Below are 20,421 nucleotides of genomic sequence, written 5' to 3'. Positions count from 1 at the left end.
TTGTCTGGCGCTGCATTTTCCTCCGTAAAAAGTCCGGTTTCATCATAGTTAAATGCTTGCTGAGGAAAATAACCTCTCTCAGTGATTATTCAAGAGAAGCCCTGAGTAAATTATTCAACGGCTTTGTGACCGGCACTCGCTGCAAAAAACCGAAGCATTGTTTAATGTTAATCCTCGAGTACTACTCCACAAGTTTTTCAGTGTGCTGTCTGTCAACCAGACCAAATTACATATATCAAATACACAGCAGCTAAAATCATGGGCCTACCCACACCCAACCTCAAACTTAATTAACCGGTCCATCATCCAACTGGTAAACACAATAGTCCAGGATAAGATTTAGGAGGGCACGCTTTGGGGAAAGCCTGTAGCCCTCTGCCATTGCCCTTCTAAATGTCAGGCTCTGCTGATCCATCCAATCAGTCTGCCCTCATTTTCCCATTGAAATATGTTTGTCATTCAGCTTTTTTTGTAATGTAATGCCCGCTGTTTTCCCTGGTACACTCTTTGGAAGTGAACATTTCTAAGGGGACCATTAAATAAAATGTAAATCTAATCTAATCAAAGAATCTTGATGCGGAATACAGGTACACCACAAGTATAACCATGGGTGTGGAATCAGGTACCAAATGGCAGGAGCCAAATGCACAAACCAGACTTAGCTGATAGCAGTGAGTGGTCACGAGCGGCGAGCGGACTCCAGTGGTAGCCTCTGGGACTGCTGGTGAACTGATTTTCCTTTGAATTGCGAGCATGATTTTTGTTAAAACAAAACTTGCGCATCAAAATTCTCTCATGGAGAGGTGCCCGTGTAAAGAGGTACTCCTACAGTCTTCAGCATACTCATTATCAGAAAATGAGTTGCTATTGAACAATTTGACAAGCTCTCAAGGTAGGTACACTGTTGGGACTCACAGATCCCCAATGTTGGGCCATATTTTTGCTTTCGTGACCTTTCAAAAAGTTGAACAGAGTTCTTTTCAAAACTCTATATTTGATTAAAGTGGTTAGGGTGGAACATGTGGTAATGGTTGCTCTAATGAAACGTAAGAATCAGGTCAGGGTTGAGTGTTTTTGGTCTGAGGCACTTAGCGTCCTGGCGGCAACACCTCCAATGTGAACGGCCGCGGCCTGCCAGGGCGGACCTGGTAGCGGGTAACTCAAAGGTCGAACTGTTTGCGCATACAACCCCCTCATTCACACCCACCTCAGGCGCTACATGGTCTGGTTCAAGTTTACAATACAAAGGAGGGGGAACTCCGAAAACATGCTCCGTCACTACTCTGCTTTCGGAAAACGCCACTGATTCGCGGCAACACACCTGCCTATGGCTTGCCAAGTCTTTGATTTGTGAGGCTTGGAAGGGCGAGCACCGTGCTAAGGGAATATTTATCTTATCGTGACATCATCAGGTAAGGGTGATGGAGAGATGTGTCATGCTTTGTTTGGTTTTCCAGCACTAACCACATTAGCTGTCATAGCAGCTCCAGGAAAACATGTCAGGCTTTGGATAAGCGGCTTTGAGGTATGATTGAAAAACAGAGAGAAATTTGGTGACTGGAGAGAGAAAAATATTACGTATGACATAAAAGTGTAACCATAGAGAGTCGGTGTATATGGAGTATCAATCTTGCCATATGAGGGAATGCAATCATAAATAAATGAATACCTACGAATACATGCAATGTAAACAAATGAGCACTAGGGATGGGCGATACTGGTTTCAATCCGATACTGATAATTTTGCTTGGAAATTATTAATAATCGGGTGGTTAGCGCGTATGCGGCACAGTTCAGAGGTCATGGGTTCAAATCCAGCTACCAACTTTCCTTGAGCTCTGCTTTAAGTTGCTCCAGTTGCCTTTTTTTTATGAAACGATGACCGACCAATGATTCCTTGCTCAATTGTTACTTTTGAAAAATCAATAGCTAGGCCTAGAAAGCTATGGTAAAAGCAAAATACTGTAAATAAATCCGTAGAACGTGGGTGACCCCTGATTAACAGCAATGACAACGATACCTTTTTACCAAAAGAAACCGTAAACATGACACATCCCATAATCAAAAACACATCGTCTGCAATCGGCATCAAGAGACCTGAGAGGGAAACCAAAGCAAACCAAAAAAAAAATACTTTTGGTAGGACACAAGCAGGAGTCCAGTTGTGAACTTGGGCTCCTTTACATGATGTCATCACAATAAAAGGAGCGTAGCGAGCAAAAGAATGAGCGTAACCACCAGTGTTTATAGCAATGATGGATATAACAGAATGTAGAATAGGAGAAAGACTGTAGTCAGCGGTAAAAAAGGGATAGCCATGTTTGAAAAGGAAAGAATGACAGGCAACTGGAATGGTTTTGTGAACAGCGACTCTTTCATTCAGACGTCTTTGTAGATTTGTATACCTTAATAAAACCGTGACATGCTGGACCTAAAAATAGAGACGCTCCTGGAAAGTCTAATACTTCCATATTCCCATAAGTGAGGTACTTGCAAACTGCGTGGCAGTTCAAATAAAAGCTACACCTAAAATAAACATTGAACCTGGCGGGAGGCACGTTCAAAATGACTGCAAATTTCATTATCCTTCCGTCAATGGAACATGTCATACTAGAAGCTAGAATGAAAGTTACATGAACTGAGCAGTGGGACTTAGTAGTTTACTGTAATGATGGCGACATAAACATAACTTTAGAAAAGACGTGAGAAAAGATGTAAGAACAAATACTTAGGCAATTAAAAAAATATTTTCATGACGAGTGCCATTTTTTTTTTACTATATTTTCTGGACTTTAAGGTGCACCATTAAGTCCGAAATTGGACATATACTTGAAAGTTGTCACGACTGGTGCAAGCAGGGGACCCAGATGCGGAACGTTTCACACAATGCTTTATTAAGTGGTTGGGAAAGTCAGGGCGAGAGGAAAAAAGACAGAAATCTGATGCTCGCTGGGCAGGAGGAGCGGTAAGCCCTCGCAAACGAAGCGTGGTCGGAGATGGGAACAATTTGGGCAGCCGTGACGCGAGAACGAAGCATGGTCGGCAATCGGAAGTGAGTCGGGATGGGAGACGGAGCGTGGTCGGAGATCAATACAGGAAACGGAACCGGGCAGGATACGGTTAGCCTGGACAGGAGAACAGAGCTTGGATCGGGGGATCGATACAGGAAATAGAATCAGGATACAGGTAGCCGGGACAGGAGAATGGAGCTTGGGTCGGGGATCGATACAGGAAATAGAATCAGGATACAGGTAGCCGGGACATGAGAACGGAGCTTGGATCGGGGATTGATACAGGAAACAGAATCAGGATACGGGTAGTCGGGACAGGAGAACAGAGCTTGGATCGGGGATCGATACAGGAAATAGAATCAGAATACAGGTTGCTGGGACAGGAAAACGGAGCTTGGATCGGGGATCGATACAGGAAACAGAATCAGGATACGGGTAGTCGGGACAGGAGAACGGAGCTTAGATCGGGGATTGATACAGGAAACAGACTCAGGATACGGGTAGTCAGGACAGGAGAACGGAGCTTGGATTGGGGATTGATACGGGAAACAGAATCAGGATACAGGTAGTCGGGACAGGAGAACGGAGCTTAGATCAGGGATCGATACAGGAAACCGAATCAGGATACTGGTAATCGGGACAGAAGAATGGAGCTTGGATCAGGGATCAATACAGGAAACAGAATCAGGATACGGGTAGTCGGGACAGGAGAACAGAGCTTGGATCGGGGATCGATACAGGAAATAGAATCAGAATACAGGTAGCTGGGACAGGAAAACGGAGCTTGGATCGGGGATCGATACAGGAAACAGAATCAGGATACGGGTAGTTGGGACAGGAGAACGGAGCTTGGATCAGGGGATCGATACAGGAAATAGAATCAGGATACAGGTAGCCGGGACAGGAGAACGGAGCTTGGATCGGGGATTGATACAGGAAACAGAATCAGGATACGGGTAGTCGGGACAGGAGAACAGAGCTTGGATCGGGGATCGATACAGGAAATAGAATCAGAATACAGGTAGCTGGGACAGGAAAACGGAGCTTGGATCGGGGATCGATACAGGAAACAGAATCAGGATACGAGTAGTCGGGACAGGAGAACTGAGCTTAGATCGGGGATTGATACAGGAAACAGACTCAGGATACGGGTAGTCAGGACAGGAGAACGGAGCTTGGATTGGGGATTGATACGGGAAACAGAATCAGGATACAGGTAGTCGGGACAGGAGAACGGAGCTTAGATCAGGGATCGATACAGGAAACCGAATCAGGATACTGGTAATCGGGACAGGAGAATGGAGCTTGGATCAGGGATCAATACAGGAAACAGAATCAGGATACGGGTAGTCGGGACAGGAGAACAGAGCTTGGATCGGGGATCGATACAGGAAATAGAATCAGAATACAGGTAGCTGGGACAGGAAAACGGAGCTTGGATCGGGGATCGATACAGGAAACAGAATCAGGATACGGGTAGTTGGGACAGGAGAACGGAGCTTGGATCAGGGGATCGATACAGGAAATAGAATCAGGATACAGGTAGCCGGGACAGGAGAACGGAGCTTGGATCGGGGATCGATACAGGAAACAGAATCAGGATACGGGTAGTCGGGACAGGAGAACAGAGCTTGGATCGGGGATCGATACAGGAAATAGAATCAGAATACAGGTAGCTGGGACAGGAAAACGGAGCTTGGATCGGGGATCGATACAGGAAACAGAATCAGGATACGAGTAGTCGGGACAGGAGAACGGAGCTTAGATCGGGGATTGATACAGGAAACAGACTCAGGATACGGGTAGTCAGGACAGGAGAACGGAGCTTGGATCGGGGATTGATACGGGAAACAGAATCAGGATACAGGTAGTCGGGACAGGAGAACGGAGCTTAGATCAGGGATCGATACAGGAAACCGAATCAGGATACTGGTAATCGGGACAGGAGAATGGAGCTTGGATTGGGGATCAATACAGGAAACAGAATCAGGATACGGGTAGCGGGTGCAGGAGAACGGAGCTTGGATCGGGGATCGATACAGGAAACAGGTCAGGATCAAAACGGGAGCCAGAGTCAAAAGAGCTTGGCTTGCATGCGCTGAGGTTTGCAGACTGACTGACCAGGAGCGACGTGTCTAAATGGGAGGAAGACTATTTTAGGGAACGAGTGGCAGCTAGGGCTGAACGATTAAGCGCAGGTGAGGGCAATTGGCCGCATGACAATCATGAAAATCATGACAAAAGTAAGCCTTATTTTTTAAACCTTTTATGTCTTATACATATTTCAACAAAGTTGAGTCTCCCTCCATACAACAACACAAACAAAAAATAAATTCAACTGACATTCCCACAAATAACAAAAGAAACAAAAAAAAAGGATAACAAAAGAAATAAAATTAAAATGGAGGTGTTAAGACATCATGTAGGAATCGTGTAATTGGCTTCCATCTTATCTCAAACGATCTGATTTCAGTTGAAGTCTTGCAGTGTTATAATCTAGTGTGCATTATTGTTTCGAAAAGTACGATATTCATAATCTTTTGTGAGCTGAAAGGACCTAAATCAGAAGTTTATAGTTTAGTAGACACACAAAAAAGGAGAGAAGACATCGATGCATTTTGAAATTGCATGTAGAACCAGAGAAGACTGTACAAAATTACTAAAGATAAGAAAAATCCAATCACCAGGTCCGCACCTGAGCCCTTTCTTTTTATAACTTCTCGCAGGTTACGAAAGTAGATCCGTCCTAAAAGGTGTGATATCAGAAAACAGCAAGATTACTGGCCAATAGTGACAATGATGAAAACAGTGCATAACAGTCAAAGTAATAAACAACAGTAGAATAAAAGTCAAAATAACGAACTAGCCTGGCATCCTATGCTATCCTCTTTGCAGGTATCCAATATTAAAAACAGAATAAAGGATCTGACATACAGACAACTATTTTCTGCATCGCTTATCGTCGTTGGGGTCACGGGGGCGCTGGAGCCCATCCCCGCTATCGTCGGCCAGTGGGCACGGGACATCCTGAACTGGTTGCCAGCCAGTCGCAGGGCACACAAGGACAGACAACTCACTCGCTCAGTCACACCTAGGGACAATTTGGACCAGCCAATTAGCCTGACATGCATGTTTTTGGAATGTTGAAGGAAACTGGAATGCCCGGAGAAAACCCACGCAAGCATGGGGAGAGCATGCAAACTCCACATAGGAAGGCTGGTAGCTGGAATTGAACCCTGGACCTTGCCACCGTGTGACGGCATACTACCAAACCAGCAGCCCCCTGCACGTAATAAACTGTATTTGTTTTCATTCAAATCCTATCCAAGAAGTGACCACTACATGGCAGACAATTGGATGTCCAGATTTGCCGTCTGTTTCCTTTCCAGGTCATCTGAAACAGAGTTGGAAAGATGATGATTTCCTGGCACTGTTGATGTACGAGGTCAATGTAGGAAAGGGAAGTGGAATGCACTTGTTTGACCTCTCGGCGGGATATCGGAAATGCACCAGCCCATGTCCGGTCAGTCTTGGGCGTTTTCACGTTCGTCAAAACTGCTGGATCTACAACAGAATGGAATGTAGAGTAAAACCAAATGTCTGCTTTGGTGAACAGTCATATTTTTTGTGGGCTTGTTTTTTTCTTACTCAGGACAACAACAACAAAAAAACCAACAACAAACAGTCATGTTACTCCGTCTCTGCAGGTTTGCTCTCTCTCCCCCTCTCTCTTTCTTCTCTCTATTCCCCTCGACCTTACTTTATTTGGTCCCTCACTTCTGGGTTCAATAATCCTCCACACAGCTATGGTCACTTTTGCTGATTTCCCTCCTATCATGGCTCTCCCTCATCACTATTAACCCCGTAACCTTGATAAACAAAGTCATGTCCTCACAATGTCACCAGTCTGTAAAATATGTCATGCCACATATAATTGGAAAGCCTAAACTCTTAAGGCAGGATGACCATTTTAAGATATACTTTTCACAGAAACATCACGATCAGTCTGGAACAAGATACCCGAAAACTGTAACTCACGCAAAAGTTCAGGGTACTTCTGCTCATGACAAAATTCCCTGCAAATATGGTGTGGATACATTCACGAAAGTCCAGTGAATCCAGCCGTGGAAAATATTTACCCAAAACACACGATAAAGCTGAAAGATATGTATTCAAATCAGAGCAGAAAGGAAATGTGTCCAAAGCCAATCATGATTCATTTTTACGTAACCATTATGACATGAGAGAGAAAGGGAAGTCAAACATTTACAACTCTTTCACAATGTCTAAACATTGGCCGAAGTAAAACATATGAAAGCAAAACTTGGGTTGTGAACTGGTCGTCTCCAAATGCCCACTTTTGCCTAGACGCCTAGGCCTACCATTAAAAAGATGTGTAAAATACAATGTTTATATTCTCAGATTGTGATCAAATTTGACAATGTACTATGTAAGGCTTCAAGCTTTTGTCTTACCTGGTTTCCAGCTAAGACACCCATGCTACACTCTTTTGCAGGTATTCGATTGGAAAAAAAAAATCCGGCAAGAATAAAAACATATTTCTGTGTGCTCCAACTCAGATGACTCAATGTGAGTAGTACTTGCAATGCTTAACCCAGTTAGGGACCAAACTTAAGAGAGTTACCTTTAAAAAGAGACCGGAACTATCCATATTCTCCAAAGGGTTCAAGGACAGCATTCAATTTACTTTGGATGCGTCTTGTATTGGGATTTTAAGCATTTTTTTTCAGGAATGCTGGTCTACTAGTCTACTAGTGATCCCAAGAGCCAAGAAGAGATCTGCAGGTTCTAGAGCGTTCTCCATTCGGGCCCCAGTGCAGTGGAATGCTCTTCCCCCTGAGATTCGATCTGCAACCTCAGTGGAACTGTTTAAATCTAAGCTTAAAACACACTTCTATTCTATAGCATATGAATAACTTATATTTCATGTTGACAATGTCTGTGTATTATTTGTTATTGCAACATCCATTGCAGCCTGGTCATCCTGGAAGGGGTATTACCTCATGTGTGGTCCCTTCTCAAGGTTTCTTCATTTTCCTCATGTTGAGGTTTTTCCTTGCCCACATGTAGGTTTTAGATCAGGGGATGGTGTCATAATAGTCTGTGGTTTGGAATAATCTGTAGTCTGTGCAGCCCTTAGAGACTCGTTGTGATTAAGGGCCATACAAATAAACATGACTTGACTTGACTTGGAATGTTAAGGGGTTAAAACACTCTGTCACCTAGGCTCTATGCTAGTTCATTGTTTTCCTGCTCACGTCCCAAGCACTCTTGTTTCAGCCTTTTTGTTCTTCCAGTTTACCGAATTTGCCCTTCCTGATCATAAGTACCGCCTGACGAACTCTTGGACTGTCACCCTCGCTGTTTGGAATTCCCTTGTAGCCCTCTGAATAAAGACCTCTGCTACTACTCTAATCTATGTTTCTGCACTGTGGTTCCGCACCACCCCATCTGGGTCCTTTACACAGCCCATAACTGCGTTATTACTTTCATTTCCATCATTTATTTAGAATTGTCTTTAATCTGTGTAGAGCTTTTCGAGTAAAACACTTCAGTTGGGTTATACAAATGAATATGACTTGACCTGCTGCCATTCACAAGCTTGACACAGAAACTTCAGTATTGCTACAGGCCAAAGGTGGCAGTCATGAGTAGAAAAGTTTAAAAAAAAATGTAATACACCTTAAGTACTTCCCAAAACCGCAATACGACACTGCAGGTGGGAATTCCGACTCCCGTTTTGACCTCATATTGTTTTTTTAAGAATGATAATTTTAACCTCCTAACCTAAACATTTTACGGTGGACTCACTCCAGGGCCACCGTACATTGATTTTGGAAAGAACTGCAAGCGATCCCCAGTTGGGCATGCTTAGGGGGGCTGGGCAAGACAGCACCAAATACAAACTAATGCTAGCTGCTTCTAATCACAAGTGAATAAGAAATTCAAGGGCAAATGTGAAGCACACTTGTTTCATTTTTTAAATACTTTTAAACGTGGTCGGACTGACGAAAAACAAGGCAATAATTTCAAGCATTTACAATTACTTTACCTCAAATCCAAGCTTTTTGCAAACCTGAAATGCAAAATTTTTACAACAGTTTTTAAGCACAAACTCTGGTATATTATTGAATTGACTGCCCCCTGGGCATGATTCGGAAAGGTGAGTGAAGGCTAGAAGCTGGACGGGGGAAGATCATGCTTCAGCACAGCAAGGAAGGGTCCAGAGTTAATTTCAAAATCATATTACTCCTTACAGAGGTCACTTCAACCTAAAACTAGCTGAATACGCCGCTGTCGACATGCAAACAAGCTACAGGGTCAGCAACGTTTCATCGCAGTATCCTTGTCAGGACCTTAATATCCCCTTTCCAAAAGTGTACTTGAAAGGAAAAAATAAGCTCTACACAAAACGAACGGTGGAGGATCGTCTTGTGGTGACAAATTTCAGTCTGGTTCTGGTTCTGTCGACGCATTTATCTTTCACAGAAAAACAAGTCTAAGTATTCACGAAGTCCAACGGCCAAAACTATTTGACGAATGTAAGCAAACATGTCCAGCAAACAAACGGTCATCCCGTTGCCCTTGTAAACCAAAGCCGGGTTTTGAGGTGAAACCGGAGAAGAACATGAACCTGCGGTAGACCTTGAGATAGCGTGGGTCAGGCAGTTCGGAAACCAAAGCAGATATTACGAGATGGAGGATTTCAAATCATTGTCTAATAGAGGTATATTTATATGAGAGGGAAACCACAGCCAGAAAGTCATCTGTTAGTCATTCTTGAGCAGTTGATCGCATTGGGTAATCATCTTTTCAACGCGGTGCTCCCATCACCGTCCTGTGCTCATTGTTTCTAACTGCAAAATTCCTCCCAGTTTTCAAAATTACTTCTCAAGGTTTCTTATTTCCCTCGTGCTGAGGTTTTGAGTTTTTCCTTGCCCGAGTGTTGGTTTAAGATCAGGAGATGGGGTCATTGTAATCCTGTGCAGTCCTTTGAGACATTTTTGTGATTGAGGGCTATACAAATAAATATGAATTGACTTGAAATAGGGGTTGGCGATACTGGGAATTTTCACATCGATCCGATATAAGTAAATACATGGGTGTCTCAATCGATACCAATACTTTATGCCTGGAAATGTCATAATCATGGGCAGCACGGCGGCGCAGTGGTTAGCGCGTGCGCGGCACAGTTCTAAGGTCTTGGGAACCTCCTGTGTGGGTTCAAATCCAGCTACTGGACTTCCTGTGCGGAGTTTGTATGTTCTTCCCGTGCTTGCGTGGGTTTCCTCCGGGCACTCCGGTTTCCTCCCACATTCCAAAGACATGCATTTCAGGTGGATTGGCCGGTCCAAATTGTCCCTAGGTGTGAATGAGCGAGCGAGTTGTCTGTCCCTGTGTGCCCTGCGATTGGCTGGCAACCAGTTCAGGGTGTCCCCCTGCCCACTGCCCGATGATTGCTGGGATGGCCTCCAGCACCCCCGCGACCCTACTGAGGATAAGCGGTGCAGCTAATGAGATAAGATGAGATGAGATGTCATAATCATTGAATCATTGAATCCTATTCCCTTTGAGTTAGGTTATCAAGATTTTAGTCACTAAAAATATTTTATTTTATTCATTAAACAGACTACAAAAAGTTTAGCTAAGTCAAGTCACATGATCTCAAACTGGCATGCAGGCAAGGAAAACTGAAAACCTCAACTTGGAGAAAATAAAATCCTTGACAATGGTCCTCACGAGTGGTAATCCCCCTTCCAGGACTCAGGCACTAAAGGTCTTTTATTTCTAAAGGGGAGTAATGGAGCCTAACAGACGGACACAACGCATATCGTCAAACAATGCAGGATTGCTTTTAGGCGGATTTTTTTTTTATCTGTTAGCTTCATTGTGTGTTTAGGAGTAAATATTTTTCACGGCTGGATTCACTGGACTTTCGTGATTTTTCATGTTTTAATAAATAACTACATAGCAAACTCTAACAATATTGAAATAAATAATAAATACAACTGTTTCAGAACCAAAGCCAATAGAGTCGGACCGAAATAGAGGCAATGTAATAAAATACGAATACTGAATTACAATGTCAATTAGAGTACTGAAACACTTTCCATTTAAAAATATTTTGAAAACAAAGTCAGTAATGCAAATTAAGTGTCGATTGTCTCTCATTGGCTTTTCTGACAAAATGACAACAGATTTAAAGCACTAAGTTTACATTTTTGGTTGCAGCGTGTAGCTCTCTGCAATATGCACTTTCTTATGTGTTCATATCACTTTGTGGCTATGCCACAGAAGCAGACCACACAAATTAAACCTTGCATCGTCCTTTTCTGTAGTTGAAAAATAGCCCACACTGTGCTACGCTTCCTGTCATTTTTAGTTTCTGGTACGGGTGGCCACATAGATATGGCCCACGCTCCTGCCTGGCAGGCGAGATGCAGCAGCAGGTCTTGTATAAGTGTGTCAGTCATTCATAGAGTCATTCAGTTATAAACTTAGAGATTGGCCGACGATCAGCTATATACATATAAAAGCGGCGGTTTGAGCAAATTGGTGGAAGAGTAATGTATCGATCCCAGGGCAATAATATCGATCCAATCCAAATACTCGCGTTGTATCGATAATATCGAAAATCGGATCGACTCGCCCACCCGTATTCTTCATCAGACGTTTGCCACCGCACAGCAAAACCTCACAAACATCTCCGTCGTGACTATTATGCTTTCGTATTTCAATCGGCGAGGGGTGGAGGAGGAAGGAGAGGGCGGGCGGTTGCAGAGAGGAATGAAAAACACAAGGTCATTGAGAGAGACATTTCTTTCTTTCACACCATGTGTTACCGTAAGACATTCATTTCCTCTGCAATTCCTCTGCCTCCCTCCCGCTCTTTGTTTTTCTTCTCCATCACTGTCAGTGCTCACTGGCCGAGGTGGTCCGGGTCGCATCAAGTCCACTGGATCCCGTTTCTATCTTGGAGCCATCCCTCTTTACCGATTTCCCAAGTTATGCACTGTGCGCAGTGCAGCTGCAGTAACCCGATACTTTTAAATTGTACCTCTTGAATGCCGAAGCACGTTGAAACTGATGTGTTTGACGTCTGATTCTGTGATTGAACTGAAGGTTCGATCTCATTTAGCGAGCGTAATCTCGGAAAACATCCGTTGAATTGTCGGATTTGTAGATTTGGTTTATCTTTGTCTCCTACAAAAGGCAGTAATTAAGGGGTGGGTAGATCGTTTCAAATATCGGAAAGCAAGTACTTGGACTGGATGGATATTATTTTCCTGGGATGGATACTTCGCTCCTCCTTCCTATGTTGATGGTGCAGCCCTTCTCTCTCTTCCTAATGCTCTCTGCCACTCTCTCAGTATATGCCCGAGTCAGTATTTGACGGACACAAGTTTAGAACCTTTCCCTACCTGGCCACTGGTGGCCTGCTGCTGCTTTCTGCCTACCAGGCAGAAGAGAGGGACAAATTGGTGCGACCACTGCCACCTAAAGCTAAAAATCACATTGGCCTACAGGAAGAAAACGACAATACCAGGCGTTGTGTGGTGAAGTGTATTGCGACACCTCACATTTACATAAACACGCGCAAAAAACGATGAGCTGCAACCAAAGATGTAAACATGTTATGGTTCCTGAACAAAAAACAGTAAATCTGAATGGCAAAAACACCAATGAGACACAATTGACACACATTTGTTTTGCATTACTGACTTTAGTTGCAAATAATGAGCAATTGAAGATATTTTAGTTGTCCAATTGACAGATTTCATTACATTGCTGCTCTTTTGGTTTGACTTTCTTGGTTTATGTACTAAAACAGTTGGAAATATTCCAATTATCTTTATATTTTTAAAGTTTGCCTTGTAAGTATTTAGAAATAAATGAAACATATTTAGTGCCAATTGTGAGGCCCCTTCTCATGTTTTCTCATTTTCCTCAAGTTGAGGTTTCGAGTTTTTCCTTGCCTGCATGTCAGTTTCAGATCAGGGGATGATGTAATTGTGACTTGTGCCGTCCTTTTGTGATTAAGGGTGATACAAAAGTGACTTGACTTAACTAAAATCTTTGTAGTCTTTTATAGTCTTATGGTAATTATAAACTATCTCAAGATGAGACTGGCTCAATAATTCAATAACATTTCTAAGCAAGTTTGAACGGTTATCGATCAATGCTATGATCACCTGAATCGGACCAATCCAAGAATCCCCAGTATTGCCGATTCCTACCAGTATCGTGATTAATTTACTTCATACTAGTAATTTTTTTAACAGGCAAATTAAATACCTCACATTTTTGGGCGTTCTCTGTTCAATCTCATCTTTAAGGCCCATCCAGTTAGCCAGAATTCTTTAAATGGCAATGAATTATGGAAAAGTCTCATCATAAATCGGAAAAGCGAAACCCCAACTGCATCTACGGTTACATTTCTCAATAGTACGGTAATGACTACATCACATGCAGAAAATGTACTCCATGTGCCCGGCATCGGGGTCTAAATTGCCACATTATTTTTTCGTTGGAAGAGAATATTTTGGAAATTCACACCGATCGTTTTTTCTCTAAACAGAGGGAACATAATATGCAGATCCAAGGCCACACAGTCAGTCAGGTGTTCGCTCTTATTGTGGTTTGGTGTGCTGGAATTTGACCTTTGAAGCCAGAAAAAAATATCTTGGCTGATATTACAGTACAACTGGATATAATTACTCTGGAGACCAGGAATAGAACAAAAAGCTATTTAGTGTAGATCCTATACCTGATATGGTACATTGCAAGTCACCAAAGATATAGTATGTCGGACTGAACAGTTTTGGAAGAGACTCCAAATTAGGTTTCCTCTTTTATTGTGAGCCAAATGTTCAAGTCATAGCACTCATTCTCTTAAGTGGTCAGGAGGAAGGGCGCATTGTGGCAGCCAGGTTCAACATGATCCAGTGGCAGACCATGCATTTACACTTAGGCCATCAGTAGACTGGATCAATCCAACCCTCAATCACAATTTTATATCTATATAACATTTACTGCTGCTTACAACTACGACACATATTAAAAAAAAACATTTTAACCTTACAAAATTGCAATGCTATTTTAAGAATATACATTTTACTCACCCAACATCATTTTTATTCGTACACAAAAACAATCCTTCTTTCTTTCCCGGAAAAGGTTTTTATTATTCTGCCGTACAAATTTCCTGCATTTCGGTTCCATTAAGAATTTTTTTACTGTCATCAATGAAGTTAATGTTGAAAGTCGAGCCTGTCATTTTATATTTTTGGAATAAGATTTATACTATACAGGGCTGAAAAAGTCCCTTTGACAGAAGCAGAGGATACCTGGATTTTTTTCTTCACATTTTCGTTGTGCTACTTCTGTTACGCCACCGAGCCAATCACAAGTTGTGAAACCGCTGACTTTTTAAAATGTATTCTAGAAGGGAATGGTGTTGCCAACTCGAAATTTGATTGGCCAAACCAAGAGCGTTGCTGACACTTATTTTATACCACAGGGCCTTCAGGAATGATTGTGAAGCCCTTTGGGTAGAATTCTGATTCTGATACGAGTAATGCCTGAAATGTGATAGATTAAATGCTTAAATATGAAAGCATACATCTGGAAGCAGTGCAACTGGGGAAAAATAAATAATAGGAAGCAGAAAAAAAAATATTTAGTAAGCATTCGTGGACAAGATATAATTAAAATCACATTATGGTATTTTTTTTAGGCAGGCAGAGTAGGCATGGCAGGCCCTGACGGCCCCAAACTGTCATAACCTTTCACAAGTCCAACAAAGTCATGGACTTGGCAAGTTGAAGATTATCTAGAGGAAGTTAGAGAGTCCTTAGAAGAAGAATGCTTTCAAGAGCTCATTGTCACATCAACTGACTGAACAGGGAATATCACCCACATCTTCATTCACCACACTTATGTCTTCATCCAAACCTGCAGGGGTCAGTACAACAGTTAACAAAAATTCCCAACTTCCTGTCAGGTGTCAGGAACTTCCTGATAGACAGCCATATGTATTCTTCAAACCCAACACGTGCTCGAAAAGCAATGCAGGCACAAGTTTGTCAAGCAAAGCTTGGATTAATGAGAATGTCCCGCAGCAAACTATTGAGAATGACTGCTGTGTTTTTGTCTTGTAGTATTCCAGATGCCTGGCATTGACTGAGCCCCTCTGCTTTTCACAGTGAAACATACCAGAGATACGCAAGAGGATCTACAGAGAGCTCTGTGAATGTACGCTTCAAGAACAGGCACAATAATAATAAACTGTACAAAAAGGTAACGACTTTTTGGAGACAATTTTATATTTCGGGGATTTACAAAAATCACTGCAGGTAAACTTGAATCCATCTGCTCCAAACATGTTTTCGTAAAGAGAGGTATACTTCAAATGAAGTTAACCTGTGAAGCTTTGAGTGTACTTTATGTATGTCCTGAAATTGCATTAAAAAGGCCAACTATATCTTTCAGTTTTTTTTGAGTTTGAGTTTATTTTTTCAGGTTGCAACTTGTGATACAGTAGTTTACAATTTTCAGCTCACTCTTATGGAATAACAATAAACATGTTTTTTAAAAAAAAAAGTAATGAAATTGGAAAACACACAGCCAAATGTTAAATGTCCAAGTGTCCTTGGCAAGACACTGAACCCCTAATGGGTCGATAAGCAGGTCGTTATTGCCGGTATCGGTGTGTGAGTGTGTGTGTAAATGGGTAAGTGTGAAGCACATCATACAGCTCTATGGGAGTTATTCAGTGACTTGAAAAACGCTATATAAAGGAAGAGTATTTACCATTTGCAGAATCTAACAGCAAAATGACGGTCAAACGCAACTGGTTTTCGAACTGATAGCTGATAACTGCTAACTCCTTGCTAACTCCCTGTTAACCCACTGATCCCTGTCAATTACTGTCAACCCAGAACCTCATCGTCACCACCTTGAATTTGAATAAAAACAAAGAAGGCAAAAAAGACTGCGTTGTTCCTTGCGTGACCAAAACTATTGCAAGTTGGAGTACAAACTGAGGACAAAAACAAACCAAACCAAACAAGTTGTTACTTATAAATGTGTGGCAGAGGAACCTGGGAAATCTGTGCCAAATGTGCTCTAGTACTGACTAAGAACGAGTCCAGTTAGTAGTCCACACTGGTTCTAAGTCCACCTCACTTTGAAGAGAAGCAATTTAGACAACTATTGAATGGATTAAAGTCCTTGTTTCAACTATTAACTTCAGCTTTCTTGAAACCCAATAAGCTGAATTCCTCACTCAAACTCAAAACACCAGAATGAAAATGTCTTCTTGCTATCATTTAGTGCAGTAGTTTCCACGTGTTTTTAATTACTTTAAAATCCACAGAAGTAGCCAGACCTCCTGTGCCAGGGAGAAACATTGTTAAGAATATTAGACAGGTTAAAGGTTTAACAAAATAGAAGACAGCCCAACGTATTTTCTCACTGTATAAAAGCCAATAGTTCGTTGACATATCTTTGGCTCATATAAAAAAAATGGAGAAAAACTGATACAAAACATTCATAGTGTCATACTGATTAAAAATGTGAAAACATATTACATATGTTATTGTACATACTAGAAATGTTAGTTCTTTTAATGTTAGATGTCACAGCCCACGCTAGTGCTATGGAATTAGCGGTGCTCGGTATTACAGTCTCTGGAATTCAGCTTTAATGTAACATAAGCTGTGCGACGCTGTACACATTAAAGTACTTAATAATACAAATAAAAAAAAATATTGATTTTCTTGGGGTGGCCTAGCAGTCCTACATCAGATTAAGCTGCACGAATGAAATAACCACCACAGGGTGCTTGACGATGTCTGCGTATTATTTGTTAATGCCCTTGCAACATTCAAGCCTGGTCATCCTGGGAGGGAGATTACCTCATGTGTGGATTCTTCTCAAGGTTTCTTCATTTTCCTCATGCTGAGGTTTTGAGTTTTTTCTTGCCCTCATGTAGGTTTGAAATCAGGGGATGGTGTCATATATAGACAATATAATAGTGTGTGGTCTGTGCAGACCTTTGATAATTCTTGTGATTAAGAGCTATACAAATAAACGTGACTTGACTTGAGATTTTCTGTACTATCTGGACATTTATTCAACCGCCCCAACCGAATGGACGGATCAAAGCACAGATTTCTGAATGAAATTTATGACCATGGTTGATAATTCAAGGTTTTTTAGAGACCATATATAATCCACCGAGCCTGTAAGTTAAACTGCGATTCTAAAAGGGAAAAAAAGGGGTGTCGAGATCCTGCTTCAGTCACCACCACGCGTGGCATTTAGATCCACGTTCTAATGAAAGCGAGAGTGGCAGGTCGGTCCTCCTGGGCCAATTCAGCAGCTTGGGTTACTTCAGCTCATTTCTTCCCTCTTCTTTTTTTTCCACATGAAAAGGAAAACCACGGCTCTGCCTCGCTCGTACGTGGAGCGCCATGTGTCTGAGTCAATCGGCCCGGCCTTGGAAAAACCGCATACACGAGTGTACCGGTTTTTAACACGTTTCCCGTTGAGAAACATATCGTGTCTTCCGCCCCGGCGAACTCGATTTTGCTCCATGAGATCACTCTCCCATTCATTTCTGCTTTTCTTTGGTTTTCACAAAAAATGTTATTTTCTTACCTGTCTTCAGTGATATTTGTGCGTTGGTTGGGATTTTGTGGGCCGGCGAGATGAGAAGATGTATGCTCATTTTACACTATTTGCTGCCGCAGTTTCAGAAACATGTATATATACTGGGAGCTTTTGTCTTTTGTTGTTCTTTGTTACTTGTTCTGTACACATGTCAAGACAAGTTTATTTGTATAGCCCACTGATCACACGAAGCCTCAAAGGGCAGTGCATGCCGGAATCTATTGTATTCCTAACAGTAATAACACAAATCAAACAAACGTGCTTCCACAACCACAAAACGCTACCATACATTTATTCAAGAGTATTGTATAGAAAAATAATATATAGATTCCCATTTCCTGACTTATTTGGGAATTGTATTACTAATAAATTAATTTTTACTACTTTTCATTGCAGTATTATTACAAAGCACTTACAACCAGTCTCCATGCACTACCTCGTAAATAAATTTGCCATTGTAGCCTCACACTGTCACAAGCCAGAATTGGAGACAGGACCCATTAGCATTAGTGTACTCAGTTTTAAAGATAAAGAGAGAGAGAGCCGTGTTTGCTTCCACGATCTGATGATCAATGGACACGGGTAGCAGGTGGCTGGAACGCGAAAGTGGCACTTCCATGTCAAACGAGGATAATCGTAGGCAGCAGGGATACTGGTCACTTGCCGGGACGGGAGAAAAAGGGCGGTATCGAGTTCAGAAAAGAGGTCGGCAACAGGTATCAGTCAGGAAACAGGGCAAAACAGGTCGGTGGTCGGAATGGCAGATCAGGGCAGAACAGGTCGGCAACAAGTATCAGGAGAGAGAAAACGGCAGGAAAATGTCGGAAGGTATGAGCTTGCCTAGCTGGGAGCATAGGTTTGCAAACGGTCTGACGCTGGTAACAGGGAGTTGGGGGTTTAAAGAGTGGCAGGGAGCCAATCAGCAACCAAGGCTGTTGGCGCCAATAGGGCAGCCGCAGGTGCCCCGAATCAGTAATCATGACACACATTCAGTTTACACTGTATATTATTTTTCTCTTGTAAATCTTTGCTAAGCGTTTATAATGAAGTTCCATGTCTATGCACGTTGTAAACAATGTGCACTACGTTGTTATCAATGACAATAAAGACGATTCTAATTCTATTTAGGCCAATTCCTTTGCTTTGAGTTTCTAACTATCTGGAATGCAATCATTTCCTTTACTTCAGGGTCCACTGCTTCTTTATTTTATCTTAAAAGTGATTATAGCTGTGGCAGACTTTACGATTATGTTCTGTGTTTCTGTGTGTCCTGTAGAATTTTACTCGTTGGTGTCCTAAGGATATGGTGTCATAGTCAGTCCTTCAGAATACATAAGGAAACTCACAGTATCCACAGCCTTGTCAGATTATTGTTTCTCTCTGTCCCTTATTTCCTCACAATTATTACGTACTCATAGCCATATTGTCTTCTTTCTAGTTAATTCAGTATTTTCTATCTCAACATTACTTTTATTTATTAACAGTTTCTGTCCTGCGTCATCTTGTGTTTTGTTGGTGCTAGTCTGTGTCCGATCCTACTTGCCATCTTATTTTCGTTCAGTTGGAGCTAGTAAGTGTCCCTACATATAATGCGTTGTCTCACTTTCATGTTTTGTTCACTTAGAATTAGTAAGTGTTTCAGTACATACAGCATTGTCTTGCTTATATATTTTTGTTCTGCTAGAACAGTTTTTTTTGTTTGTGTTTTGTTCTAGTATGTTTCCTGCATCCCAGTCTTTGTTAAGCCAGAAGCAATTGGTATTCCACCATATCCTGCGTCTACTCCTTTCATGTTTTGTTCATTTAGATACAGTGGCTTGCAAAACTATTTGCCCCCTTGAAATTTGTGACCTTTTGACACATTTCAGACTTCAAACATAAAGATATAAAACTGTAATTTCTTGTGATGCATCAACAATAAGGGGGACACAATCATGAAGTGGAACACACTTTATTGGATATTTTAAACTTTTTTAACAAATAAAAAAACGAAAAAGTGGGTGTGCAAAATGATTCAGCCCCATTGAGTTAATACTTTGTAGCGCCACCTTTTGCTGTGATTACAGCTGCAATTTTCTTGGGGTATGTCTGTATCAGTTTTGCACATCGAGAAACTGATATTTTTGCCCATTCCTCCTTGCAAAACAGCTCGAGATCAGTGAGGTTGGATGGAAAGTGTTTGTGAACAGCAGTTTTCAGTTCTTTCCACAGATTCTCATTTAAATTGAGGTCTGGACTTTGACTTGGACATTCTAACACCTTGATATGTTTTTTGGCGAACCATTCCATTGTAGCTTTTGCTTTATGTTTTGGATCATTGTCTTGTTGGAAGACAAATCTCCTTCCCAGTCTCAGGTCTTTTGCGGACACCATCAGGTTTTCTCCCAGAATGGTCCTGTATTTGGCTCCATGCATCTTCCCATCAATTTTAACCATCTTCCCTGTCCCTGCTGAAGAAAAGCAGGCCCAAACCATGATGCTGCCACCACCATGTTTGACTGTGGGGATGGTGTGTTGAGGGTGATGAGCTGTGCTGCTTTTACGCCAAACATAACGTCTTGCATTGTTGCCAAAGAGTTCAATTTTGGTCTCATCTGACCAGGAAACCTTCTTCCACATGTTTGTTGTGTCTCCCAGGTGGCTTGTGGCAAACTTTAAACGACACTTTTTTATGGATATCTTTAAGAAATGGCTTCCTTCTTGCCACTCTTCC

General features: G+C 41.9%; 1 protein-coding gene across 2 annotated transcripts; it reads left to right on the top strand.

Annotated features, from left to right (window-relative positions):
• Positions 1 to 1,217: 1,217 nt before the first annotated feature.
• LOC148371227 (uncharacterized) lies at positions 1,218 to 15,492 on the top strand. 2 transcript variants are annotated; one of them, XM_088327825.1, is made up of 5 exons: positions 1,218 to 1,412; positions 6,161 to 6,300; positions 6,401 to 6,534; positions 6,664 to 6,718; positions 15,239 to 15,492. In XM_088327825.1, the coding sequence occupies exons 2-5, from the start codon at positions 6,195 to 6,197 to the stop codon at positions 15,283 to 15,285; spliced, it is 342 nt and encodes a 113-aa protein (XP_088183951.1). In that variant the 5' UTR covers positions 1,218 to 1,412; positions 6,161 to 6,194; the 3' UTR covers positions 15,286 to 15,492. The 2 variants fall into 2 exon arrangements, with proteins under 2 accessions (XP_088183951.1, XP_088183952.1); XM_088327826.1 differs by having other exon boundaries at positions 15,194 to 15,492.
• The last annotated feature ends 4,929 nt before the right edge of the window (positions 15,493 to 20,421 follow it).

The sequence above is a fragment of the Urocampus carinirostris genome, chromosome 2 (assembly GCF_059441175.1).
Source record: "Urocampus carinirostris isolate Australia breed hairy pipefish chromosome 2, RoL_Ucar_1.0, whole genome shotgun sequence".
Lineage (NCBI taxonomy): Eukaryota > Metazoa > Chordata > Actinopteri > Syngnathiformes > Syngnathidae > Urocampus > Urocampus carinirostris.
This window is presented reverse-complemented; position numbering and strand designations above follow the sequence as displayed.